This window comes from Mirounga angustirostris, unplaced genomic scaffold (assembly GCF_029215605.1).
Source record: "Mirounga angustirostris isolate CCGP_5_RB_7025 unplaced genomic scaffold, mMirAng1.0.hap1 SCAF_3, whole genome shotgun sequence".
Taxonomy (NCBI): domain Eukaryota; kingdom Metazoa; phylum Chordata; class Mammalia; order Carnivora; family Phocidae; genus Mirounga; species Mirounga angustirostris.
In genome coordinates, this window is record NW_026991711.1 from 187,104,339 (window position 1) to 187,125,906 (window position 21,568).

A 21,568-nucleotide genomic window follows, 5' to 3' on the forward strand; every position below is an offset into this window, starting at 1 on the left:
GTGTATTTCCCCCCTGGATATGCTCTCTTTCCACGAAATCAAGCAGCCCTTGGGAGACCAAAATCCAGTCCCTCCACCTCTGCATGGACTCTGAGCTAGGAAGTCAGATGGATCTGAATCCCCCATACATGATGAGATTTGGACAGTGACCAAAACCCAGCTTTCCTGGAAGGATGTCGTGTGTGTGTGTGTGTGTGTGTGTGTGTGTGTCTAGGCAGCTTCTTGCAGCAGTCCCTCTTTTGATTTGTGCCTGGCATTTCAGTATGTTCCTCTTCCAACCTGCTGATTAGATCCAGGCCCTGGGTTTGCTCAGAGACACGCTCCTGGCCTGAACTCCCCCTGTAGGAGCTTTGAGATCAGCTCAGCGCAGCTGGCCGCCAGCTTTGTCTGGGTGGGTCAACACCCACTTAAGGGCTTCACCCTCTCGTCCCACTCATTCTTTTGCGGGGTTTTCACACTGTTCTCTGTGTGTGGTCTCGGCGCTTTGCCCCTCAGTAGAGACAGTGGCCAGGCAGTTGCCTGCTACAGCTGCAAGGATGACTTCATTTGAGAGCTGTGTTCACTTTTGGATCAGTTTCTCCAGGCAAGGGCAACAAAAGCAAAAATAAACAGATGGGAAAATGTCAAACGAAAAATCTTCTGCACAGTAAAGGAAACCATTAACAAAACAAAAAGGCAACCTACAGAATGGGAGAAGATACTTACAAACTTGACAAGGGGTGGATATCCAAAATATATAAGAACTCTTACAATTCAATAATAAGAAGGCAGACGATCCTATTAAAAAATGGGCAGAGGGGCGCCTGGGTGGCTCAGTCGGTTAAGTATCCGACTCTTGATTTCAGCTCAGGTCATGATCTCAGGGTGGTGAGATCATGCCTGCATCTGGCTCTGCGCTCAGCACGGTGTCTGCTTGAGATTCTCTCTCTCCATCTCCCTCTGCCCCCAACCCCCCAACTCATACTCTCTCTCTCTCTCTCCCTCAAATAAATAAATAAAATCCTTTAAAAAATGGGCAGAGTACCTGAATAGGCATTTTTCCAAAGAAGACATCCAGATGGTCAACAGGCACAGCAAAAGATGCTCAACATCACTCATCATCAGGGAATTGCAAATCAAAACCACAATGAGCTATCACCTCATATGTCAGAATGGTTATTATCAAAAAGACAAGAAATAACAAATGTTGGCAGGGAGAAAAGGGAACCCAAATGCACTGTTGGTGGGAATGTAAGTTAGTGCAGCCACCATGGAAAACTGTACATTGGAGGTTCCTCAAAAAATTGAAAATAGAACTATCATATGACCCAGCAATTCTACTTCTGGGTATTTATCTGAAGAAAATGAAAACACTCATTTGAAAAGATAAATGCACCCCTATCTGTATTGCAGCATTATTTACAATAGCCAAGAAATAGAGCAAGCTAAGTTTTCATTGATAAATGAAAGGATAAAGAGGTGGTGTGTGTGTGTGTATGTATACACAATGGAATATTACTCAGCCATAAAAAAGAATGAAATCTTGCCATTCGCGACAACATGGATGGACCTGGAGGGTATTATGCAAAATAAGTCAGACAGAGAAAGACAAATACTATATGATTTCACTTTTATGTGGAGTCTAAAAAAACAAAACAAATGAAGAAACAGAACAAAACAGAAACAGACTCATAGATACAGAGAACGAACTGGTGGTGGCCCAAGGGGATGGAGGGGGGGGGTGGGCCAAACAGGTGAAGGGGATTAAGAGCTACAAAGTTCCAGTTATAAATTAAGTAAGAGGGATGTCATTTACAGCATAGAGAATATAATCAATAATATTGTAGTAACTTTAGGGCACCTGGCTGGCTTAGTCAATACAGCATGCGACTCTTGACTTCAGGGTCGTGAGTTCAAGCCCCATGTTGGGTATAGAGATTACTTAAAAAAAATTTTTTTTTAATATTGCAATAATTTTGTATGAGGACAGATGGTAACTAGACCTATTGTGGTGAGCATTTTGTAGTGTATAAAAATATCGAATCACTATCTAGTATATCAATTATAAATCAATAAAAAATTAAAATGTTTAAAACTGAAAAAAAAACCAAAAAGAACTATAAAGCATGCCACAGAGATGCATGGCCTCCCATCCGCAAGGTGCTCAAGGGCTGAGGCCCATAGAAGGCTGTCAACTGCATAAGATTCAGATTTGTCCCTTGAATGCAGAACTCAGCCAGTCCCTTTTATTTCCAGGGAAAGCCTGGTTAGGTCCCCGGAAGTACTGTGTATATTTCAAGAATTGAATTTGGGGTTGAGTTTTTCCCAGCAGCAAGATTTTGATAATCCTAGAATCTGAGTGATGGGTTTACGGGGATTTATTAAATGAATTACTTTTGCAAATGTTTAAAATTTTCATACTTAAACATTTTAGAAAGTCATTTTGGGTCCATTGGCACTTTGTCAAGCAAAAACCAACGGGGTGCTTTGGTAAGCCTAAGAACTGGGAGGGAGAGGCAGTTGGGTCAGTGTACTGCTGGGAGCTTATGGATGTACAGAGCGGAGCCCAGATGAAGCTTCGGACGGAAGCAGTTTGCTTTGTGACGAAAGTATTCTTTGTCCCTCCACCAGGACATATCAAATGGGTTAAATATACTGAGTTTCATTTAGAGATTATTTTCCAATTTAATGCTTGTATCACACATATGTTCAAGGATTTGGAGGAATTCTTAAACCATAACTAAAAGATAGCAGTTTATTTACTAACTTCATCAAGTTATAGCTACTTGTTCCAGTATCATCCATAGTCACAAAGATGTTACAAGTGCAAAACCAACCTAGGTCTTTGACAACTTGACGTACCCGTAAGAAGCTATCTCTGGATTTATTACAAGAAAAATTAATGTAACATTTTTTTTTAAAGATTTTATTTATTTGAGAGAGAGAGAATGAGAGACAGAGAGCATGAGAGGGAAGAGGGTCAGAGGGAGAAGCAGACTCCCTGCCGAGCAGGGAGCCCGATGCGGGACTCGATCCCGGGACTCCAGGATCACGACCTGAGCCGAAGGCAGTCGCTCAACCGACTGAGCCACCCAGACGCCCCGTAGATTTTTTTTTTTTTTTTTTATTAGAGAGAGAGTGCAGGAGGGGGTAGGGTTAGAGAGAGAAGCAGACTCCCCGCTGAGCAGGGAGCCCGATGCGGGACTCGATCCCGGGACTCCAGGATCACGACCTGAGCCGAAGGCAGTCACTCAACCGACTGAGCCACCCAGGTGCCCCGTAGATTTTTTTTTTTTTTTTTTATTAGAGAGAGAGTGCAGGAGGGGGTAGGGTTAGAGAGAGAAGCAGACTCCCCGCCTAGCAGGGAGCCCGATGTGGGACTCGATCCCGGGACTCCAGGATCATGACCTGAGCCGAAGGCAGTCGCCTAACCGACTGAGCCACCCAGGCGCCCCAATGTAATATTTTTTAATTAATAATAAACCCCGTTGTTGAAGCCACTTTTAGTTGGTACGACATCTATAGAAACTATGTCTGCAATAGGATTCTTTGGGTTGGAAGGGACAGAAACCCAACTTGAATCCATTTCAATAAAAAAGATGGTTAATTGGAGGGATGCTGGGGAGGGGGGTGTAGCTTACACAAAGGACGGAGCGGCTGCAGGAATGAGAGCAGCTCCACGGAACTCAGAGTCCCCGCCCAGGGATTTGATGCCCCCAACATGCTTTCTTTGCATCCCTCTGGGTGACAGCTTCATTTTCTCAGGCTTTTTTATGTGATAAAGGACATGGTTACCAGGCTGCCCTGGAGTCTCATTTTACAATGATCTGAACATACTTCAACAGAAAAATCCCAAGGTAAATTTCTCATTGGCTCAGCTTGAATCACATACTCATCCTGGGCCAATCACTGTGGCCAGAGGGCTAGGGTAAGATTAGTCCATTCCTGGCTGTGTGCCCATCCCTGTGGTCAGGCGTGTTACCAGGAGGGAGAGAGGTGATGGGCAGAAAAAGATAATAGCCACCGCAATGACCATAATCCTGGCAGTCAGGCAAGTGCACTCAGAAGACAAAGCAAAGCAGGAGCGGTGTTTTGTTTTGTTTTTAAGAGAGAGAGAGAGAGACAGAATGAGTGGGAGGGACAGAGGGAGAAGGAGAATCTCAAGCAGACACCGTGCTGAGCGCAGAGCCCGACGTGGGGCTCAATCTCACGACCTGAGCTGAAGGCAGACACTTAATCAACCTCTCCACCCAGGTGCCCCAGGAGTGGTTTTTATTGTAGCTAAGAGCCCGGGGTTCAAAGGCACGAGCACCTAGATTCAATCCTGGTGCCACCACCACTCCCCAGCTATGTGATCTCTGAGTTCTTAACTTCTCTGTACCTCATGTTATTTATCTTGTCAAAGACCAGGGACCGGGACAAGTAAGGAGACTGATTTTTATTCAGGTTATGGCAATAGGGAGAGCACCCCAGATCAGACATCATCACGTACATTACCTCAGGTCAAGTACAACACTGTTAATCTCTAAAATGCTGAAAATAATATCCAGTTCATCGATGTGATGTGAATTAAATAATCTATGTAATCACTTAGCACAGTGCTGGGCACACACATGGTTGCCATATTCAGCCAGTAAAAATACAGGACAATATAATGTCCTGTATGTGGCATAAAATAAGGCAATATTTGGATTTGGAATATACTTATTATTAAAAACTTATCTGAAATTCAAATTTAAGTGTTCTATTTTGTCTGGCAACCTTTGGCACACACTGAGGTGTCAAACGTTAACTTATTATTGGGAACAGGGAGATTTATCTTCAATACATATCCCAAAGACAGGATTTCTCTTCCTGATAAATACAACTTTTGTTTGAAGATAATCTCAAGTCCCAGAAGAGAACTGGGAGGGCTGGGGGCCGGAGAGATGGTGGCCACAGACCATCTTAGGGCTTCTTCAAAGTAAAGCTCACCTGCTTTCTCCATACTCTCTTCCCTGACTCTGGCCTTGGTCACCTTTTTGGAAGCATGAAGTGGAAACAGAGACTCCCACTACAGAGCCTCAGTGCCTGGAAGGAAGGTCCTGTCTCTAGCCACCTCCCAACCTCCAGCTGAGTTGGGGACTGGCAGGTGCTCTTTCAGTGCTGTTTAATTTAAGCTCCAAAGCACCATGTACAAGGAGAGGGAGGATCTGTGGTCCTGTTTTATTTGAAAAGCCAAATTTCACGGGGAGGGGGGCGCGTTTCTCTAAAATTCCGGGAAACTGCTGCAGTGGGGTGGAAGTCTGAACTGGGCGACATTGTTGGTTCTAAGGTAGCTCTGGGTCGCTCCTGTAAAGCGAGAATAACAACGCCTACGTATTTTCCCACGAACACCACCCTATACTGTAATCTCTTGCCGCTTTTGTTTTCCCTGGGATAGAACGAGCTCCTTGAGGTTAGGTGTTGCGCCCGGCCGGCTCATCCCCAGAGCCGGGCACAGCGCCGGGCGCAATGTCTGTGGAATGAACGAGTGGGAAGTCGTGGAGAGGAAGACCGGGAAGGCTCCCCGCAGGATGCAACCCGCAGAACCCACTGCAAGGCAAACCTCGGCTCCATTTCCGCCGCCAGGAAGCCTCGCAGCTCCTGCTCCCAAAGAGCCCGCCTTTCCTCCCAGGATGCTCCGCGCCGGCGCGTCCCGTGATTGGCTGCGCCGCCCCCACGTGACGCCGGGCTGGCGGCGGCGGTTGCCGGGGCGACAGCTGGATCAGTGGCGGCCGAGCCGGTTAAGGGAGCGTGCCCGCGGCCGTGCAGCAGGTAAGCGTGTCCTCCGACGCGGTCGGGCTGCCCGGGCACCCGCAGCCCGCGGGCGGGAAGGGGCTGTGGTGGGGCCCGAGGGCCCAAGATGTGTGGAGCCCTCGCCCCGGAGAAAAGCCAGCTTGGCAGCCGCTGCCGAACGCCCCCGCTTCTGCTCTGCCGCCCTGGGCTGTTACGCTGGCGTGGGCCCGAGGCGGCCTCCTGGACAAACCGAGGACAGGCCCAGCTGCTTCCCGCAAGTAGTCCCTGATCTGGGCCGCAGTGGGCCAGACTTGGAGGGGGGCGCAAGTCGTCCAGCTGGGTAGTGACGGCGTGAGCGGGTAGCCTGGGGCTTTTAGATACAGCCCCTCGGTTATCTGCATCAGCCAACCTCCCCAGACTTAATCCAGTCTAAGCAAAACTAGGATCCTAGCCATGCAAATTCGTCTTCCAGACAAACCCCATAGCCTTCCCTTTAGCCAGCTTGTAGGTCCTAAAGCCCTTTATATAGAAAATAAGAAGCCGCCACACGGCAACCCGCAAGAGTGGCTGAAGAAGTTTTCTCTAGTTTTTGCGCAAAGTAGAGCAGTGGTTCTCAAACTTGAGCGTGCATAAAAGAGAGCTTGTTTAAAGCAATTTCTGGGCATCGTGCCTGCCGCGGTGTTCAGTAGGATCAGGGTGGTTCTAGGAATTTCATTTGCACAAGCGGATTCTGATTGAGGTGGTCCCAGCATTTGGGGTAATGCTGTGTAGTGGTTAATGTCGGTCTGGATTTAAATTCTGACTTTTGTCATTTACTGGCTGGATTATTTGGAGCACCTCAGGCTTCTTGAGCCTCAGTTGCCTCATCTGTAAAAGAATGTAAATAATATTCATCTCTCAGGTGTATTGTGAAAATTAAATGTGAAGCATTTTGCACATTGCCTGGCATACAAAAATTCTTAATAAATGAGCTTTTATGATACAAAGGTTTAGAGAAAATTCTAAGTATGTCAGAGTAATAGAATACCCAACAGTGGCTCACATTCACGGAGAGACCATCACAGTAGAATCTTATTCAAATGATGGTCTTGAAGAACTTCTCCGAGGAAGTGATGTTTATTAAGCGCAGAGGTTAGCCAGGTGAAGAAAGAGGAGGAAAATGTTGCAAGCAGCGAGAAGAGTATGTGCAAAGGCCCCGAGGTAGGAAGGAGCTTGAGTTCTCAAAAACAACAAAGTTTTCTTGTTCTAGGACCTTCAAAAAAAATGCTGTTCTCTGTGCTTGGACTTCATTTATTTGTAAATATCTTGGGTGTCTATCATGCCTAGCAGACTCTGTTAGGTTCTGGACGGATCAAATTTGTTTATTTTTATTTATTTGAGAAAGAGAGTGCGTGAGTGGTGGGGGGCTTGGGGAGAAGCAGAGGGAGAGGGAGAGACAGAATCTTAAGCAGGCTCCACACCCAGCGTGGAGCCAGACACGGGGCTCTATTTCACGACCTTGAGATCATGACCTGAGTTGAAATCAAGAGTTGGATGCTTAACCAACTGAGCCACCCGGGTGCCCCTGGAGGGATCACATTTAAATCCACCTCACTGCCTTTGTAAACAGGGTAATAAGTGTAGCAGTAGAAGTAAATGTAGAGTTCAGAGGTACCCCAGAGGAGGGAGAATAGCCTTGATAGGGAAGGAAGGGGAGGGGTTCCTGGGAGACCTCCTGAAGGAGGTCAATTCAGGGTTAAGTTAGCATGATGTGTCAAGTTTGTGATGGGGCGTGTATATCAAACAGAAGTTTTGGAGTTGTGAAAGAGCATGTGGTACCGGGGAATGCCCAGGGTTTACCACTGGTGGGCCTGATGTGGGGAAGGGGGAGAGGGGCAGGGGTGGTGTGGGTCCAGAGAAGGGCTGCAGAGATGGTGGTCCCCAACAGTAGGCGGTCTTTCTCCTCCTTGTGTATCTGGCAGGACTGCAGGTGCCAGGAAGGGTAGGCGTCCTGTCCTCCCTGCTACGTCTAGACCACTGCCTCCCTGCTTCAGCACCTGCACCTCTTCTGAAGTGCATGCTCTGGGCTTTACCACTCGCCACCCCTCCTTGAGGCTGTCACCTAGCAGGGGTGCAGTTGTTACCCCGTGAAGCCTGTAGCGCCTGGCTCCCTGTCTGCCCCTCCACCTCCTCTACTTCAGTTCTGGAGATGTTACCGTCCTGGCTGCTCGCTCCGGTTTCATCTTTTAGGCATCTCTTTTGTCCATTCTTTTTATCCACCACTCCCATGGTCATGAACGTTTTACTGCTGCATCATCTCTAAACTCAAGCACCCATTCTGCTCTGATCACACTTTTTCAAGCTCCCATCAATGTGCCTCAGAAGCAGATCTTAGGTGCCATGCCTCGTTAAGCAGGTGTTTGAGCCTGTTGCTTTTTCACTGCCCTAGAACCCCCCATGCACCTCCCTTCCTTCGGCCCCACTGCTCCATCACTGTTATACTTGTTTTCTCTTTCCCCTGTCTTCTGGAAAAACCTCACCTTGGCTAACCTAACTCAGACAGCTGGAAGTGGCTGGAGAAACTGCAGAATTATGCAGACTGGTTCCATTTTGGATTTGAATCCATGTATCTTAAGCAGACTCTCGATATTGGAAATCCTGCCCTGGTCCTTAGTCAGCTTGGTTCCCGCCTTCTCTTCTCTTCCAGCTATCAACAGGCCTCTTACTGCTGATGACCTTGTTTCTTGTTCTACTCATCGCTGAATCTGTCCGTTTCTTTGGACAGATTCCAGGAGATGGTACGGACCCATCTCCTCTGCCCTCCCTCCGTGACAGGGGATGGACTGTCCCCACCCTATCTAGGGCCAGGCCCTCCAGCTGGACACTGGACGCGGCAGGGACCTTGCTTCTTTGACCATCTCCTCTCTTCTGCCTCAATTTGTCCTTCTCTAACTGGGTCCTTCCCATCAACTTAACAAACCTACTGTTTATAATATCTTCCTCCTTAAAAAACCTCCCATATCTTTCTAGCCACCACTCGATCTCTCCTCCCCTTTTTGTGACAGATCTCCCTGTCCCTCCTTTGTGACTTCTCTTCCTCTCTTTAACCCTTTCCAGTCAGGTGCCTCTCTTCACTGCTCTTGTCCACGTCACTGTCAAACTCCCTGTTGCCAAATCCAGGGCTCAAGTCTTCTGCCCACATTTTACTCAACCATGTGTAGTCACAGTTGATGTGAGGAACACTGTCCTTGGCTTCCAGGTTCCACAGTCTCCTGGTTGTGTCCCACCGATAAGTCACTGCTCTTGGCTTCATCTCTCGCTGGCTTCTTCTCTTCTCCCTGAGCCCTCAGTCCCCGAGTGCTCCAGGGTTTAGGCACAGGCCTGAGCTCTGCTCTGCTACGCCTTCTCCTTAGGAGTCCTGGTCTGTTTGGGATCCTTGTCTCCTGAAATGCTATCTTTATGCTGACAGTTTCCAAATGCTTACATCCAGCTCCCACCTTTCCTTTTTTTAAAATTTAAATTCAGTTAATTAACATATAATGTATTATTAGTTTCACAGGTAGAGTTCAGTGCTTCATCAGTCTTATGTAACACCCAGTGCTCATTACATCACGTGCCTTCCTTAATGTCCATCACCCAGTTACCCCATCCCCCCACCTCTCTCCCCTCCAGCAACCGTCAGTTTGTTTCCTATGATTAAGAGCCTCGGGGCGCCTGGGTGGCTCAGTTGGTTAAGCGACTGCCTTCGGCTCAGGTCATGATCCCAGGATCCTGGGATCAAGCCCCGCATCAGGCTCCCTACTCGGCGGGAAGCCTGCTTCTCCCTCTCCCACTCCCCCTGCTTGTGTTCCCTCCCTCTCTGTGTCTCTCTCTGTCAAAAAAAAAAAAAAAAAAGAGCCTCTTGGGGCGCCTGGGTGGCTCTGTCAGTTAAGTGTCTGCCTTCAGCTTAGGTCATGGTCCCAGGGTCCTGGGATCGAGCCCCACATCAGGCTCCCTGCTCCCCGGGAAGCCTACTTCTCCCTCTACCACTCCCCCTGCTTGTGTTTCCTCTCTCGCTGTGTCTCTCTCTCTCTCTCTGTCAAATAAATAGATAAAATCTTAAAAAAAAAAAAAAAGAGCTTCTTATGGTTTGTCTCCCTCTCTGATTTCGTCTTGTTTTATTTTTCCCTCCCTTCCCTTATGTTCCTCTGTTTTGTTTCTTAAATTCCACATATGAATGAGATCATATGATAATTGTTTTTATCTGATTGACTTCTTTCACTTAGCATAATATCCTCTAGTTCCATCCACGTCGTTGCAAATGGCAAGATTTCATTTTTTTAGTGGCTGAGTAGTGTTCCATTGTATATAATATACCACATCTTCTTTATCTGCCATTCATCTGTCAGTGGACATCCGGGCTTTTTTCATAGTTTGGCTATTGTGGACATTGCTGCTATAAACATTGGGGTGCAGGTGCCCCTTCGGATTACTACATTCGTATCTTTTGGGTAAATACCTAGTAGTGCAATTGCTGGGTCCTAGGGTAGCTCTATTTTCAACTTTTTTTTTTTTTTAAAGATTTTATTTATTTATTTGAGAGAGAGAGAATGAGAGAGAGCACATGAGAGGGGGGAGAGTCAGAGGGAGAAGCAGACTCCCTGCCAAGCAGGGAGCCCGATGCGGGACTCGATCCAGGGACTCCAGGATCATGACCTGAGCCGAAGGCAGTCGCTTAACCAACTGAGCCACCCAGGCGCCCCTCTATTTTCAACTTTTTGAGGAACCTCCATACTGTTTTCCAGAGTGGCTGCACCAGCTTGCATTCCCACCAAGAGTGGAGGAGGGTTCCCCTTTCTCCTCATCTTCGCCAACACCTGTCGTTTCCTGACTTGTTAATTTTAGCCATTCTGACTGGTGTGAGGTGGTATCTCATTGAGGTTTTGATTTGTATTTCCCTGATGCCAGGTGATGTTGAGCATTTTTTCATGTGTCTGTTGGCCTTTTTATGTTTTCTTTGGAGAAATATCTGTTCCATGTCTTCTGACCGTTTCTTCATTGGATTATTTTTTCTTTGGGTGTTGAGTTTGATAAGTTCTTTATAGATTTTGGATACTAGCCCTTTATCTCATAAGACATTTGCAAATATCTTCTCCCATTCTGTCAGTTGTCTTTTGGTTTTGTCGACTGTTTGCTTTGCTGTGCAAAAGCTTTTTATCCTGTTGAAGTCCCAATAGTTCATTTTTGTCTTTGTTTCCCTTGCCTTTGGAAAAGTGTCTAGCAAGAAGTTGCTGCAGGCAAGGTCACAGAGGTTGCTGCCTATGTTCTCCTCTAGGATTTTGATGGATTCCTGTCTCACATTTAGGTCTTTCATCCATTTTGAGTCTACTTTTGTGTATGGTGTAAGAAAATGATCCAGTTTCATTCTTCTGCATGTGGCTGTCCAGTTTTCCCAACACCATTTGTTGAAGAGACTGTCTTTTTTCCATTGGCCATTCTTTCCTTCTTTGTCAAAGATTAGTTGACCATAGAGTTGAGGGTCCACTTCTGGGCTCTCTATTCTGTTCCATTGATCTATGTGTCTGTTTTTGTGCCAATACCATACTGTCTTGATGATGACAGCTTTGTAATAGAGCTTGAAGTCTGGAATTGCGATGCCACTAGCTTGGATTTTCTTTTTTAACATTAACCGGATATCATTCTCAATGGGGAAAAACTGGGAGCTTTCCTCCTAAGATCAGGAACACGGCAGGGATGTCCACTATCACCACTGTTGTTCAACATAGTACTAGAAGTCCTAGCCTCAGCAATCAGACAACAAAAAGAAAGAAAAGGCATTCGAATCAGCAAAGAAGTAGTCAAACTCTCACTCTTCTCAGATGACATGATACTCTTATGTGGAAAACCCAAAAGACTGCACCCCAAAATTGCTAGAACTCATACAGGAATTCAGCAAAGTGGCAGGATATAAAAATTAATGCACAGAAACCAGTTGCATTTCTATACACTAACAATGAGACAGAAGAAATAGAAATTAAGGAGTCGATTCCATTTACAATTGCACCAAAAACTGTAAGATACCTATGAATAAACCTAACCAAAGGGGCAAAGGATCTGTACTTGGAAAACTATAGAACACTCATGAAAGAAATTGAGGAAGACACAAAGAAATAGAAAAACGTTCCATGCTCATGGATTGGAAGAACAAATATTGTGAAGATGTCAATGCTACCTAGAGCAAGCTCTACATTCAGTGCAATCCCTATCAAAATACCATCAACTTTTTTCACAGAGCTGGAACAAATAATCCTAAAATTTGTATGGAACCAGAAAAGACCCCAGATAGCCAAAGGAATGTTGAAAGAGAAAATCGCCTTTCCCTTTACTCCCGACTCACATGCACCGGACCTTCTCAGCACCCCACTCACTCGGATGCCTCGTGGGCCTGTGACACTTATGGCTGGAATGGCACTCTTGAGCTGGCCTCTCAGACAGCCCCCCCAGATTCCCCCACCTCAGCAAATGGCATCTGCCTAGGCCCCAGCGTCGCCCTTCACTTCTCCCCTCACATCCCACCTCCAGTCCGTCAGTGGGTCATGCCACCTCTCCTTTTCACATGTGGAAGCCGAACCCTTCACAAGCTTCCTGTTCCCCATCCAGACTTCCCTCGTCAGCAGCTCGGGCTTTGCCATGGCCTCCTTACCGCTCTGTCCCCTCAGTTTCTCCCCCACACAGCAGACCCTGCTGTTGGGAACTGTAAATCGGGTGGTGGCAGTCCCCTGACAGCCCCCTGTCCGGGCTTCCCAGTACATGCAGGCCGCTAGCTTACACGAGGCCTGTTTGACGTGGCCCCGCACCTCACGGCCTCCAGTGTCTGCTTGGCTTGGCTTCTCTCACCACTCTCCACACTCTGCAGCCCCTGCACCTGCAAATCCCTCCCCCCCAGATCCAGAGGTATACCCACGTCCTCACATCTCTGCCCACATGTTCCCAGGGAGGCCTTCTCTGCCCCCACTCTCTAAAATAACCCTAGACCCCTCTGCTCCAAGCTCTGTCCCCTTCCTTGCTTTATTTTCCTCATACCTGAAATTACTACCATTCCTTTTTGAGCAACTCCAGCATGCCGGGCCCTGGCCTAGGCACTGGGGCTGCCAGGGGACGGGTGTTCTCCTGTTTACAGGGGGGATGTGCAAGTCAGGTAGTGGTTAGTGCTTTTGAGAAAAATAAAACAGGACAAAAGACTAAGCAGTGATGGGGCTGACCCCATCCAAAGGGTAATCAGGGCAAGTCTCTCCGAAGGGGTGACACTTAAGCGACCTGAAGGAGACGGGGACGTCTGGAGGGTGTCTGCAGTAAGTGCAAAGTCCTCAAGAGAGGGCAGGCATGTGACATGGGCTTCTGGTGGTGCGGCCCCACAGTGGCCATTGTGGGTCAAGTTAACAGAACAAAGGAGAGAGTGTGGGAGGCCACGTTGTGTAGCCTTTGAGAGTTGGGCCTAAGCAGTGTGGCCTTCGTCTGGAGGATGGTGGAACCACAGGAGGGTCCTAAGCAGGAAGGGCAAGATCACTTGTTAATAGGATAGAAATTGAAGTGGAGAGAGAAGGGATGGGAGATTGTGTCACCGAACCTCGGGAGAGATGAAGCCACAAGATGATGGTGAGACAGACAAGAGAATGAAAAGGGGGAGATTACTACATTTAATCTTCCTGACTTGTGCTCAAATAATTGAAATCAAATCCACTGTAATGGGCAGATCAAAATGTAATGTTACAGCATCATGTGTTCCTAGAACTAGAAGAGATCTGACCAGTTCTCCACTCTCCTTTGTAGGTGAAAGAGGCCCCGAGTTTCAGTGATTTGCCCCAGATCAGGTGCCAGTGAATGGCACAGTCAGTATTAGTGCCCAGACGTTTTTCATTCCCCTGGGGTTATGGGCAGTCCATCTGGCTGAAGAGCCTGGGAGTGGGGCACGGGGAGTGGCTGCTTTGGGCGCACCTGGGGACAGAAAAAGTAGAAAATACGTTTTTAAAAGGTTTGCAATATTTTACTTATTTAAATGTTTGGAAATGTACATATAGATATTGTGCATCCTTAAATGTAATTAAAAACCTAACCATGGGGTGCTTGGGTGGCTCAGTTGGTTAAGCGTCCGACTCTTGATTTCAGCTCAGGGTCATGAGATCGAGCCCCATGTTGGGCTCCATGCTGGGCATGGAGCCTGCTTAAGATTCTCTCCCTCTGCCCCCCCCCCCCCCCCCCCGCTTGCTCTCTCTCTCTAAACTAAACAAAACAAAGACTGACCTAATACATTCCCTGGTGCATGACCTTGTGCTAACATCTGTGTAAATGCACTCCACTTCCTCCCCCATTACTGTAAGGCTAAATGATAATGGTCTTCAGGAAACATTAAAGATTTCTTGCAGATAAGTAGTATCCCAGATCTTTGTGTGAATGATTAGTTTTTATTTGGAGGCAGAGTGAGGAATTGGTGTTCATTTATATCAGATTAATATTAATGCATATCCTTCTTTAAATGAATGAACCTTGTCAAATTCTGTTTTGTTCTAAAATGCACTTTGTGGTCTTGACTGTTTGAATTACACATACCACATTATGGCACATTAGAGTACCAAATAAGAAGAGGCAGTCCTCGCTGCTCATTTACACCACCTTCTAGGCCGTGTTCATATTCATTTTAGTAGTTGTCATAGAAGAAGGAATTACTTTGAACATTAGCCTCTGTATTTCCGTATGATAAATTACCATAAAATTGGTGACCGAAAACAACACAGATTTACAGTTCTGGAGGTCAGAAGTCCAAAATGGGTCTCACTGAGCTAAAATCAAGGTGTTCACAGGGCTTGTTCATTCCTGAAGGCTCCAGAGGAGAATCTGTTCCTTGCCTTTTTGAACATCTAGAGGCTGCCTGCACTCATTCCTTGGCTTGGGGCCCTTCCTCTACCTTCAGGGCAAGCGATGCATCATTCTGACATTGTCCCTCTTGCCTCCTTATAAGGATCCCTGTGATTACACTGGGCCCACCATATAATCATATATACTCTCCCTATTTTAAGGTCAGCTGATTAGCAACCTTGATTCTGTGTGTAACTTTAATTCCCTCTTGCCATGCAACCTAGCATATTCACAGGTTCTGGGGGTTAGGATGAGGGCCTTATTCTGCCCACCACAGCCACCTTTTTATGATTTCACAGATGGTTGAAATGAAAGCTTTTATCTTCTATTTTTGCCTTGTAGAGATTTTTGCTGTGAGAATTAACAGTAACCGTTCAATATGGGGGATGTTCTGGCTCATGAATCAGAATTACTTGGACTTGTGAAAGAGGTATGTTTTACAAAACACGGGTCACAGAAAGAGATCTTGAAAACTTGTATTTTACAATGCAGCAAATTTTACAGTGCCTTATAATGTGTTTTCTATCCTTACATTAGAATTACCTGTTTTCCATTATATGATTTTTTTGTTTTCATAACTAAATTGAAATCTTAAAGCCACTTGAAAAAAATTTCTTTAAAGAAAATTGTAATAGTAACATATGCTCACAGTAAAGATTCAAACAATGTGGAAGTACAAAAAGTTCATTTCCCTGCGCTCCACTCCTGCAGGAACCACTGTTAACGGGTTAGTCTAGTTTTCCAGACTTTTTTTATATGAATATTCAAAATATATTTACATGTCTATGGTTTGTTTTACAAAATGGAATGATGCCATGTACATTGTGCTAAAGCTTGGCTTTTCTCTATCAACAGTAATGTGGCGTGAACGTCTTCCTGTGATCTGCCTCATACTTTTTATGCTGTAGAATATTTCACTGAGCCACTGTATCTACTTAACTTGTTGTTAATGGACATTTAGGTTTCCTACACTGAAAGCTTTTGAAGGACAGGACCCATAGCCTAGGCTTTTTTATATTCTCTACTGCCTTTAGCGTGGGGCAAGCACATAGCTGATGCTCAAGAAACTGTTGCTCCTGTTTTAGTCTGTGATTAAACCGTTCATCAGGCACTGTGAGCCACGGCCGTGGGGCAAGGCACCTGCCCTGGAAACACAGCTTTGGAATTCGTTGGTGTGGTCATGAATACATTCTTAAAGCCGTCCCAGCAAAGGGGAAAGAGCCCGCGCCCAGGAGGTGGAAACCAAAAGACGTGACTGCCACAAACTGAGGAGGAGGAGAGAACAGCAGTAGAGTACATGGTAGAGGAGGCCAGGAGAGGGGCCAGGATGGGCGGTGAGCAGGAGTGCCATGCTCCAGGATCAGTGATGACGTTGCCCGTCTTTCAATGGCTGGTCTTCTGTTCTTAAGGACAGGCACTCTTTCCAGGGCCAGTTTCAGGGCAAATTCCCAGCGACCTACCAGACCCAAAGCCGTCAGGCCTTCTGGGGATCACTTCTGCCTTTGTCAGAATGCTGCACACATCCTTTTGCTTCTATTAACAACGATCATGAATCATGCAGCTCACATTTTCTTTCTGAAAGCAAATTTATTTTCTGTAAATAAGCATTTTCTATGATACTGTCTTTCTAGGCTTTGGGTATGTGTGTCAAGTAAGTAAATTCTAAGCTGGATCCTGAATTCTCCCAAAGATGACAGTTCGTTAACCCCATTATAAATAGGTGGTAACTTAGAGCTGGTACAATTACATCAAAGATAGTTGCTTTGTTGACGTTAAAATAGAGAATTGTATATACATTCATGTTCTTTTTTATAGTATTTAGATTTTGCTGAATTTGAAGACACCTTGAAAACATTTTCAAAAGAATGCAAAATAAAAGGAAAGCCATTATCTAAAACAGCAGGTGGCTCTTTAAGGGACTCCAGATCATTGATCATCCAGGTAACATTTTGCTTTTTTTTTTTGATACCTGTCAATAATCAAGATGCTCCCAACTTGTAAAAAATGCAGTTATTAGAGAATATTGGAATTGTTTCTGGGAACCTGGTCAGAGTGACTTTTATTTTATTTTATTAATTAATTGATTGATTTTTTAAGTAAACTCTATGCCCATCATGGGGCTGGAACTCACAACTCTGAGATCAAGAGTCACATGCTCCACCGACTGAGCCAGCCAGCTGCCCCCAGGCACCCGCAGTGTGACTTGTAGATGCTCAGGTGTTTCTGTATGAATTAGTAATATCATCTTTTTTTTCTTTTTTTTAAGATTTATTTATATACTTTAGAGAGAGGGAGAGCGTACAAGTAGGGGGAGGGGCAGAGTGAGAAGAAGAGGGAGAGAAGCAAACTCCCCGCTGACCACGGAGCCCGCCACAACGGGGCTCTATCTCATGACCCTGAGACCATGACCTGAGCCAAAATCAAGAGTCAGGTGCTCAACTGACTGAGTCACCCAGGCGTCCCAGTAATGTCATCTTTAAATCTGTGTACCTTCCCTAGGAAATGGGTTGTGACATAATATCTTCCACATAAGTACATTTCTGTTTATTTTATTTATTTATTTAATTTTTTATTTAAATTCAGTTTAGTTAACATACGATATATTATTAGTTTCAGAGGTAGAGTTTAGTAATTCATCAGTTGCATATAACACCCAGTGCTCATTCCATCAAGTGCCCTCCTTAATGTACATTTCTTGGGAAGAAGAAAAAGAGGAAACCATGCAATGCTTAGGAACTGAAACAAATGTGATCCCCATCCTGAGCAGTTTTAGGTTATGTATTTTAGGCACTGGGGACACAGTGAACCAAACCAAAGCTCACCCCTCCAGGTGCTTGCATTCTAGCTCGGGGAGGCTGGAGGGGACAGGGAGCAAGGTTTGTCCATGTTGTGACATGTGACAGAATTTCCTTCCTTTTTAAAGCTGAAGGAGATTCCATTATATGTCTGTACCACATTTTGTTTATCCATTTGTCCATCAGTGGACACTTGAGTTTTTTCCACCTCTTGGCTATTGTGAATAGTGCTGCTGTGAACATAGGTGTACGAATATCTCTTTGAGATCCTGCTTTCAGTTATTTAGGATATATACACAGAAGTGGATTACTGGATCATATGGTAGTTCTAGTTTTAATTTTTTGAGGAACCTTTATACTCTTTTCCATGGTGATTACATTTTACATTCCCATCAACAGTGTGCAGGGGTTATAAGCTCTCCGCAGCCTTGCCAATACTTGTTTTTGGTTTGGTTTTGTTTTGATAGTAGTCCCTAATGGATGTGAAGTGATATCTTGTGGTTTGGGTTCACATTTCTCAGTTGTATTCAGGTCCATTTTTCTATAACTTGAAAGATCTTGAAACTTTCTGATTGCCACAGGCATATTTTTTCTGCTCGTCCAATAAACAGCTGTGCCCACTGTGATAGCTATTCCAAACAAAAATACCTGGAACAGCAGCTTAGCAAAATATCTTAAGTGCCAGTGGCACTCAACAAATGGAGAATTTTCCAAAGCACACTTCTGTAAGACGTGTGTGTGTGTGTGTTTATAAGTTATTGTTGATGGTGTATAAATATTCTGAGCTTGGTGATTCTGGCTGGGATCATGGTTTATATTAGAGAAGATCATTAATCTTTGTGACTGTATTGAGTTATAACACTGGATTGCTTTGTATGTCGATATTAAATACAGGGACTATTTCCAGGTACAGAATATGAATCATAAGTTAGGATGGATTTTAGATGTGATTATAATGATACAGGAAAGTTTGTGGTCCCAGGTCTACAAATGAAGAATTTAGAACAAACTGTACATGGCCCATTTGAACATGTGGACTCTGCCAAGCCACGTAAGAAAATACCTTGACTCGAAGCCTTAAAATACTCACAAGAGTCTGCATGCAACTCACTCACACAAAGAACTCTTGGTCTCCAGCCCCCTCTTGAGAGCATGCCTCCCCCCGAGTGGCTCGCGGGGATGACGGGGTCAGCTTCGAGCTCAGCCGCAGTGAGCCTGGAGGGGCGTCAGACTCCAGCAGTACTGCCACTTAGGAAGGTCCCCTGCACCCTGTGTCAGTCAGTAATGGGCTTCCTCCCCGTTCTTCCGGACGTGGCGGTGCCTGACTGTTCACACTTTGGGCACCTCCCTTCCCATGGCTGCTGACAGGCTGTCCTTCGCTGTTTCCAAGGCTGAGGGGCCAAGACCTTCCAGAGTAAGGTAACAGTCAGTTGTTCTTGATCACATGAAGTAGAGAACATTTCTGTAATAAGCACAGTTAAAGATTTTTTTTTTTTAAGATTTATTTATTTATTAGAGAGAGTAAGAGAGAGTGCAGCTGGGAAGGGCAGAGGGAGAGGGAGAGAGAAGCTCCAGGCAGACTCCACACTGAGCATGGAGCCTGTGCGGGGCTCATCCTCAAGACTCCAAGATCACGACCCAAGCTGAAACCAAGAGTTGGTTGCCATCCAGGCACCCCGAAGATCCTTTTTTTTTTTTTTTTTTTTTTAAGATTTTATTTATTTGAGAGGGAGTGAGCGAGTGAGAGAGAGAACACAAACCAGGGGAGAGGCAGAGGAGGGAGGAGAAGACTCCCTACTGAGGAGGGAGCCCAATGCGGGGCTTGATCCCAGGACCCTGAGACCATGACCTGAGCTGAAGGCAGACACTTAACTGACTGAGCCACCCAGGCGTCCCTCATGGATTCTTTATTAATGAATGTCTTTAAGTATAACCGGACAGTGCAACATTGTGCAGTACATTCCCATTTTATAATATTAACAAGCTTATTTCTAAACAACCTAAAAAAAAGAGGAAAACTATAAAGCCATTTTTAAAAAGTATAAAAAACAATTGTCAATTAATAGTGATGAATAATGGTGTTGGGTGGGGGGAACGGGAGGTTCTGTAGAAAATCCAATCCAAGAAAAGCTTTTGCAGATGAGCACAAAATGTAGGTCTGAGTATCTTGGGCATTTGATACAGGAAGGAAAACAATATGAATCACATGGTTTGGGACCGTTAGGAAGTTCTGTCCATTCTGCCTTATACCTAAATCTGTAAAATTACGCAGCAGGTATTTGCAGTGGGTCAGTCATCATTTTTGCGAGGCTGGTGGCATGATAATCGCCACCTCCTTTCCCCAGAATTCTCTATTTCTGCTTTTGCACGGTAGTTTAGGAAACTGCCTGCCCTGTGTGGTCAGACTCACGCAGCCCCGAGGTGGGAAGAGTGCCAGGCCTGTGCTCCTCCCTCCATCTCCAGCCTGTGCATCCCTGTTTCTGTAATTGGTGGACACAGACAGTCACTGCATGGTGTGTTGGGAATCTGTCATCACTTCCCGAGTGCCATCTCTATGGGACATGCTTTAGCAACACGGAGCAAATGACAGCACCCACCGCCCAGGCCTGGGATTGACTGGGGCGGTGTGTAGGAGCTGCCACTCCAGGACTTAGCTGGGCTGTCGGTAAGCTTCTGTGTGCGGGGTGAGTTCCACTGAGGCCTGGCTGGGGTTTGGATCTGACCTGCTTTTTATCGATCACATGCTCTGGGTCAGCAAGTCTACAGGATGACTTCAGTGTATTTATGTGCCTGTGCGTTTTCTGGCCTCAAGTCCTGGGCCTGTGCCTGGTTCCTTCCATGTCAGAGACTTAAATGTTTCATCTGTTCCTTGTAAAGCTGAGACTTGACCTTGCAACCAGGGTTGGTTTGTGGGAATCTCAGCCTAAGATGCTTGAAGCCTTCTAGCTCTCTGGTTTTCTGTCCCTTATCTCGGGAAGGAGACTGAGTTCTCACACTGGAACCACAAAGTGTATGGGGTATGCAGGATTTGGGTAGCTTGTAAGAAGTTGGGGTGTTGGGAGAATGGGCCTCCCTTATGACTGGGGTTCAGTCTGATGTCTTCTCCACAGAAGGACCTCGTTGCTGCATTTGACAATGGCGACCAGAAGGTGTTCTTCGATTTGTGGGAGGAGCACGTTCCCAGTTCCATCCGAGATCGTGACTCCCTTGCCCAGAAGTTGGAATTCTATCTTCACATCCATTTTGCCATCTATCTTCTGAAACACTCCTTAGGGAGACCTGTAGGTTCCCTTTGTGATTTGGGTGGGTCTGAATGGTGTGTTCAAGGGGAAATGTTAGCTTTTTGTTTTGTAAATAAGCATTAATTTAGTTTTGTGGCCATTTTATCATATTGCTTCCAAGGAGTAGGCGTCCCATGTCCTGTGCATGATTTTCTGTCTCATTCCCAGTAGTTTATTTTCTAGTTTATACAGAGAGTTAATAATTTCTGTATGGAAAGCTACATGGTTTTCTTCAATGCCTCAAATTTCTGAAAACTCAGCAAAATTCCTTATTTGGCAACTTAACGTGAATACACGTATGTCTAAGAGGACACCTATTGAGACCACATATTAGACTGTCTAATAGAAGAGAAGTTTGAGCTTAAGCCGTGGAAAGATGCCTGTTTGTGAAGGTCTGTCTGAGCGGTCAGATGAGTGTAGCCTCTGCAGTCCTTCCACAGTGGTGCTGAGGGCACGGCTGAGAGCGCCCACTACTGTGGCCGCCAAGCCTCCCAGTACAGAGCAAATGACAGAAGGGAGCAGGGCCATGTTGACATTTGACTACATGCCTTTCTTTAGTGGCTTCTCCTTGCATTAGCTACTGCCCCCAAGCACCTATGTTCACTTACTAAAATGTCAGGGGGGCCAGGGGAGGGGTCAGTGGTGGAGGGAGCAGCTTTACAGTAAGTCACGGTAGCCATTCCTGTTCCTCAAGACAGTGTGCATGGGGGGTGAGACCGTGGGAGATTTTCATTTTCCTTATATTTATTTCTGTTTTCTAACTTTTTTATTTTGACGTAAGATTAAAAAAATCAATACACACCATACATTTTTTTAAGCCCAGTGGCCAGAAGAGGGCTTCCCGGTGTAGACGGAGTGAGATGTGTCGCTTAGAAGAGCACACAT

At 45.7% G+C, this 21,568-nt stretch overlaps 1 protein-coding gene across 9 annotated transcripts in view; it reads left to right on the top strand.

The window, feature by feature from the left end:
* The first annotated feature begins 5,653 nt into the window (after positions 1-5,653).
* Positions 5,654-21,568, top strand: part of ARMC9 (armadillo repeat containing 9) — a 150,167-nt gene continuing 134,252 nt past the window's right edge. For 7 of the 9 annotated variants that reach the window (XR_010410337.1, XM_064587229.1, XM_064587228.1 and 4 more), the window contains exons 1-4: positions 5,655-5,775; positions 14,950-15,037; positions 16,423-16,548; positions 20,513-20,683. Coding sequence is in view for 6 of the 9 variants with exons in the window: in XM_064587229.1 (XP_064443299.1) it covers positions 14,987-15,037; positions 16,423-16,548; positions 20,513-20,683 (348 nt within the window). In the remaining 3 variants the exon portion in view is untranslated. Of the gene's footprint in view, positions 5,776-14,949; positions 15,038-16,422; positions 16,549-20,512; positions 20,684-21,568 lie in introns of all 9 variants that reach the window. The other 2 variants (XR_010410338.1, XR_010410336.1) reach the window with 1 other exon arrangement.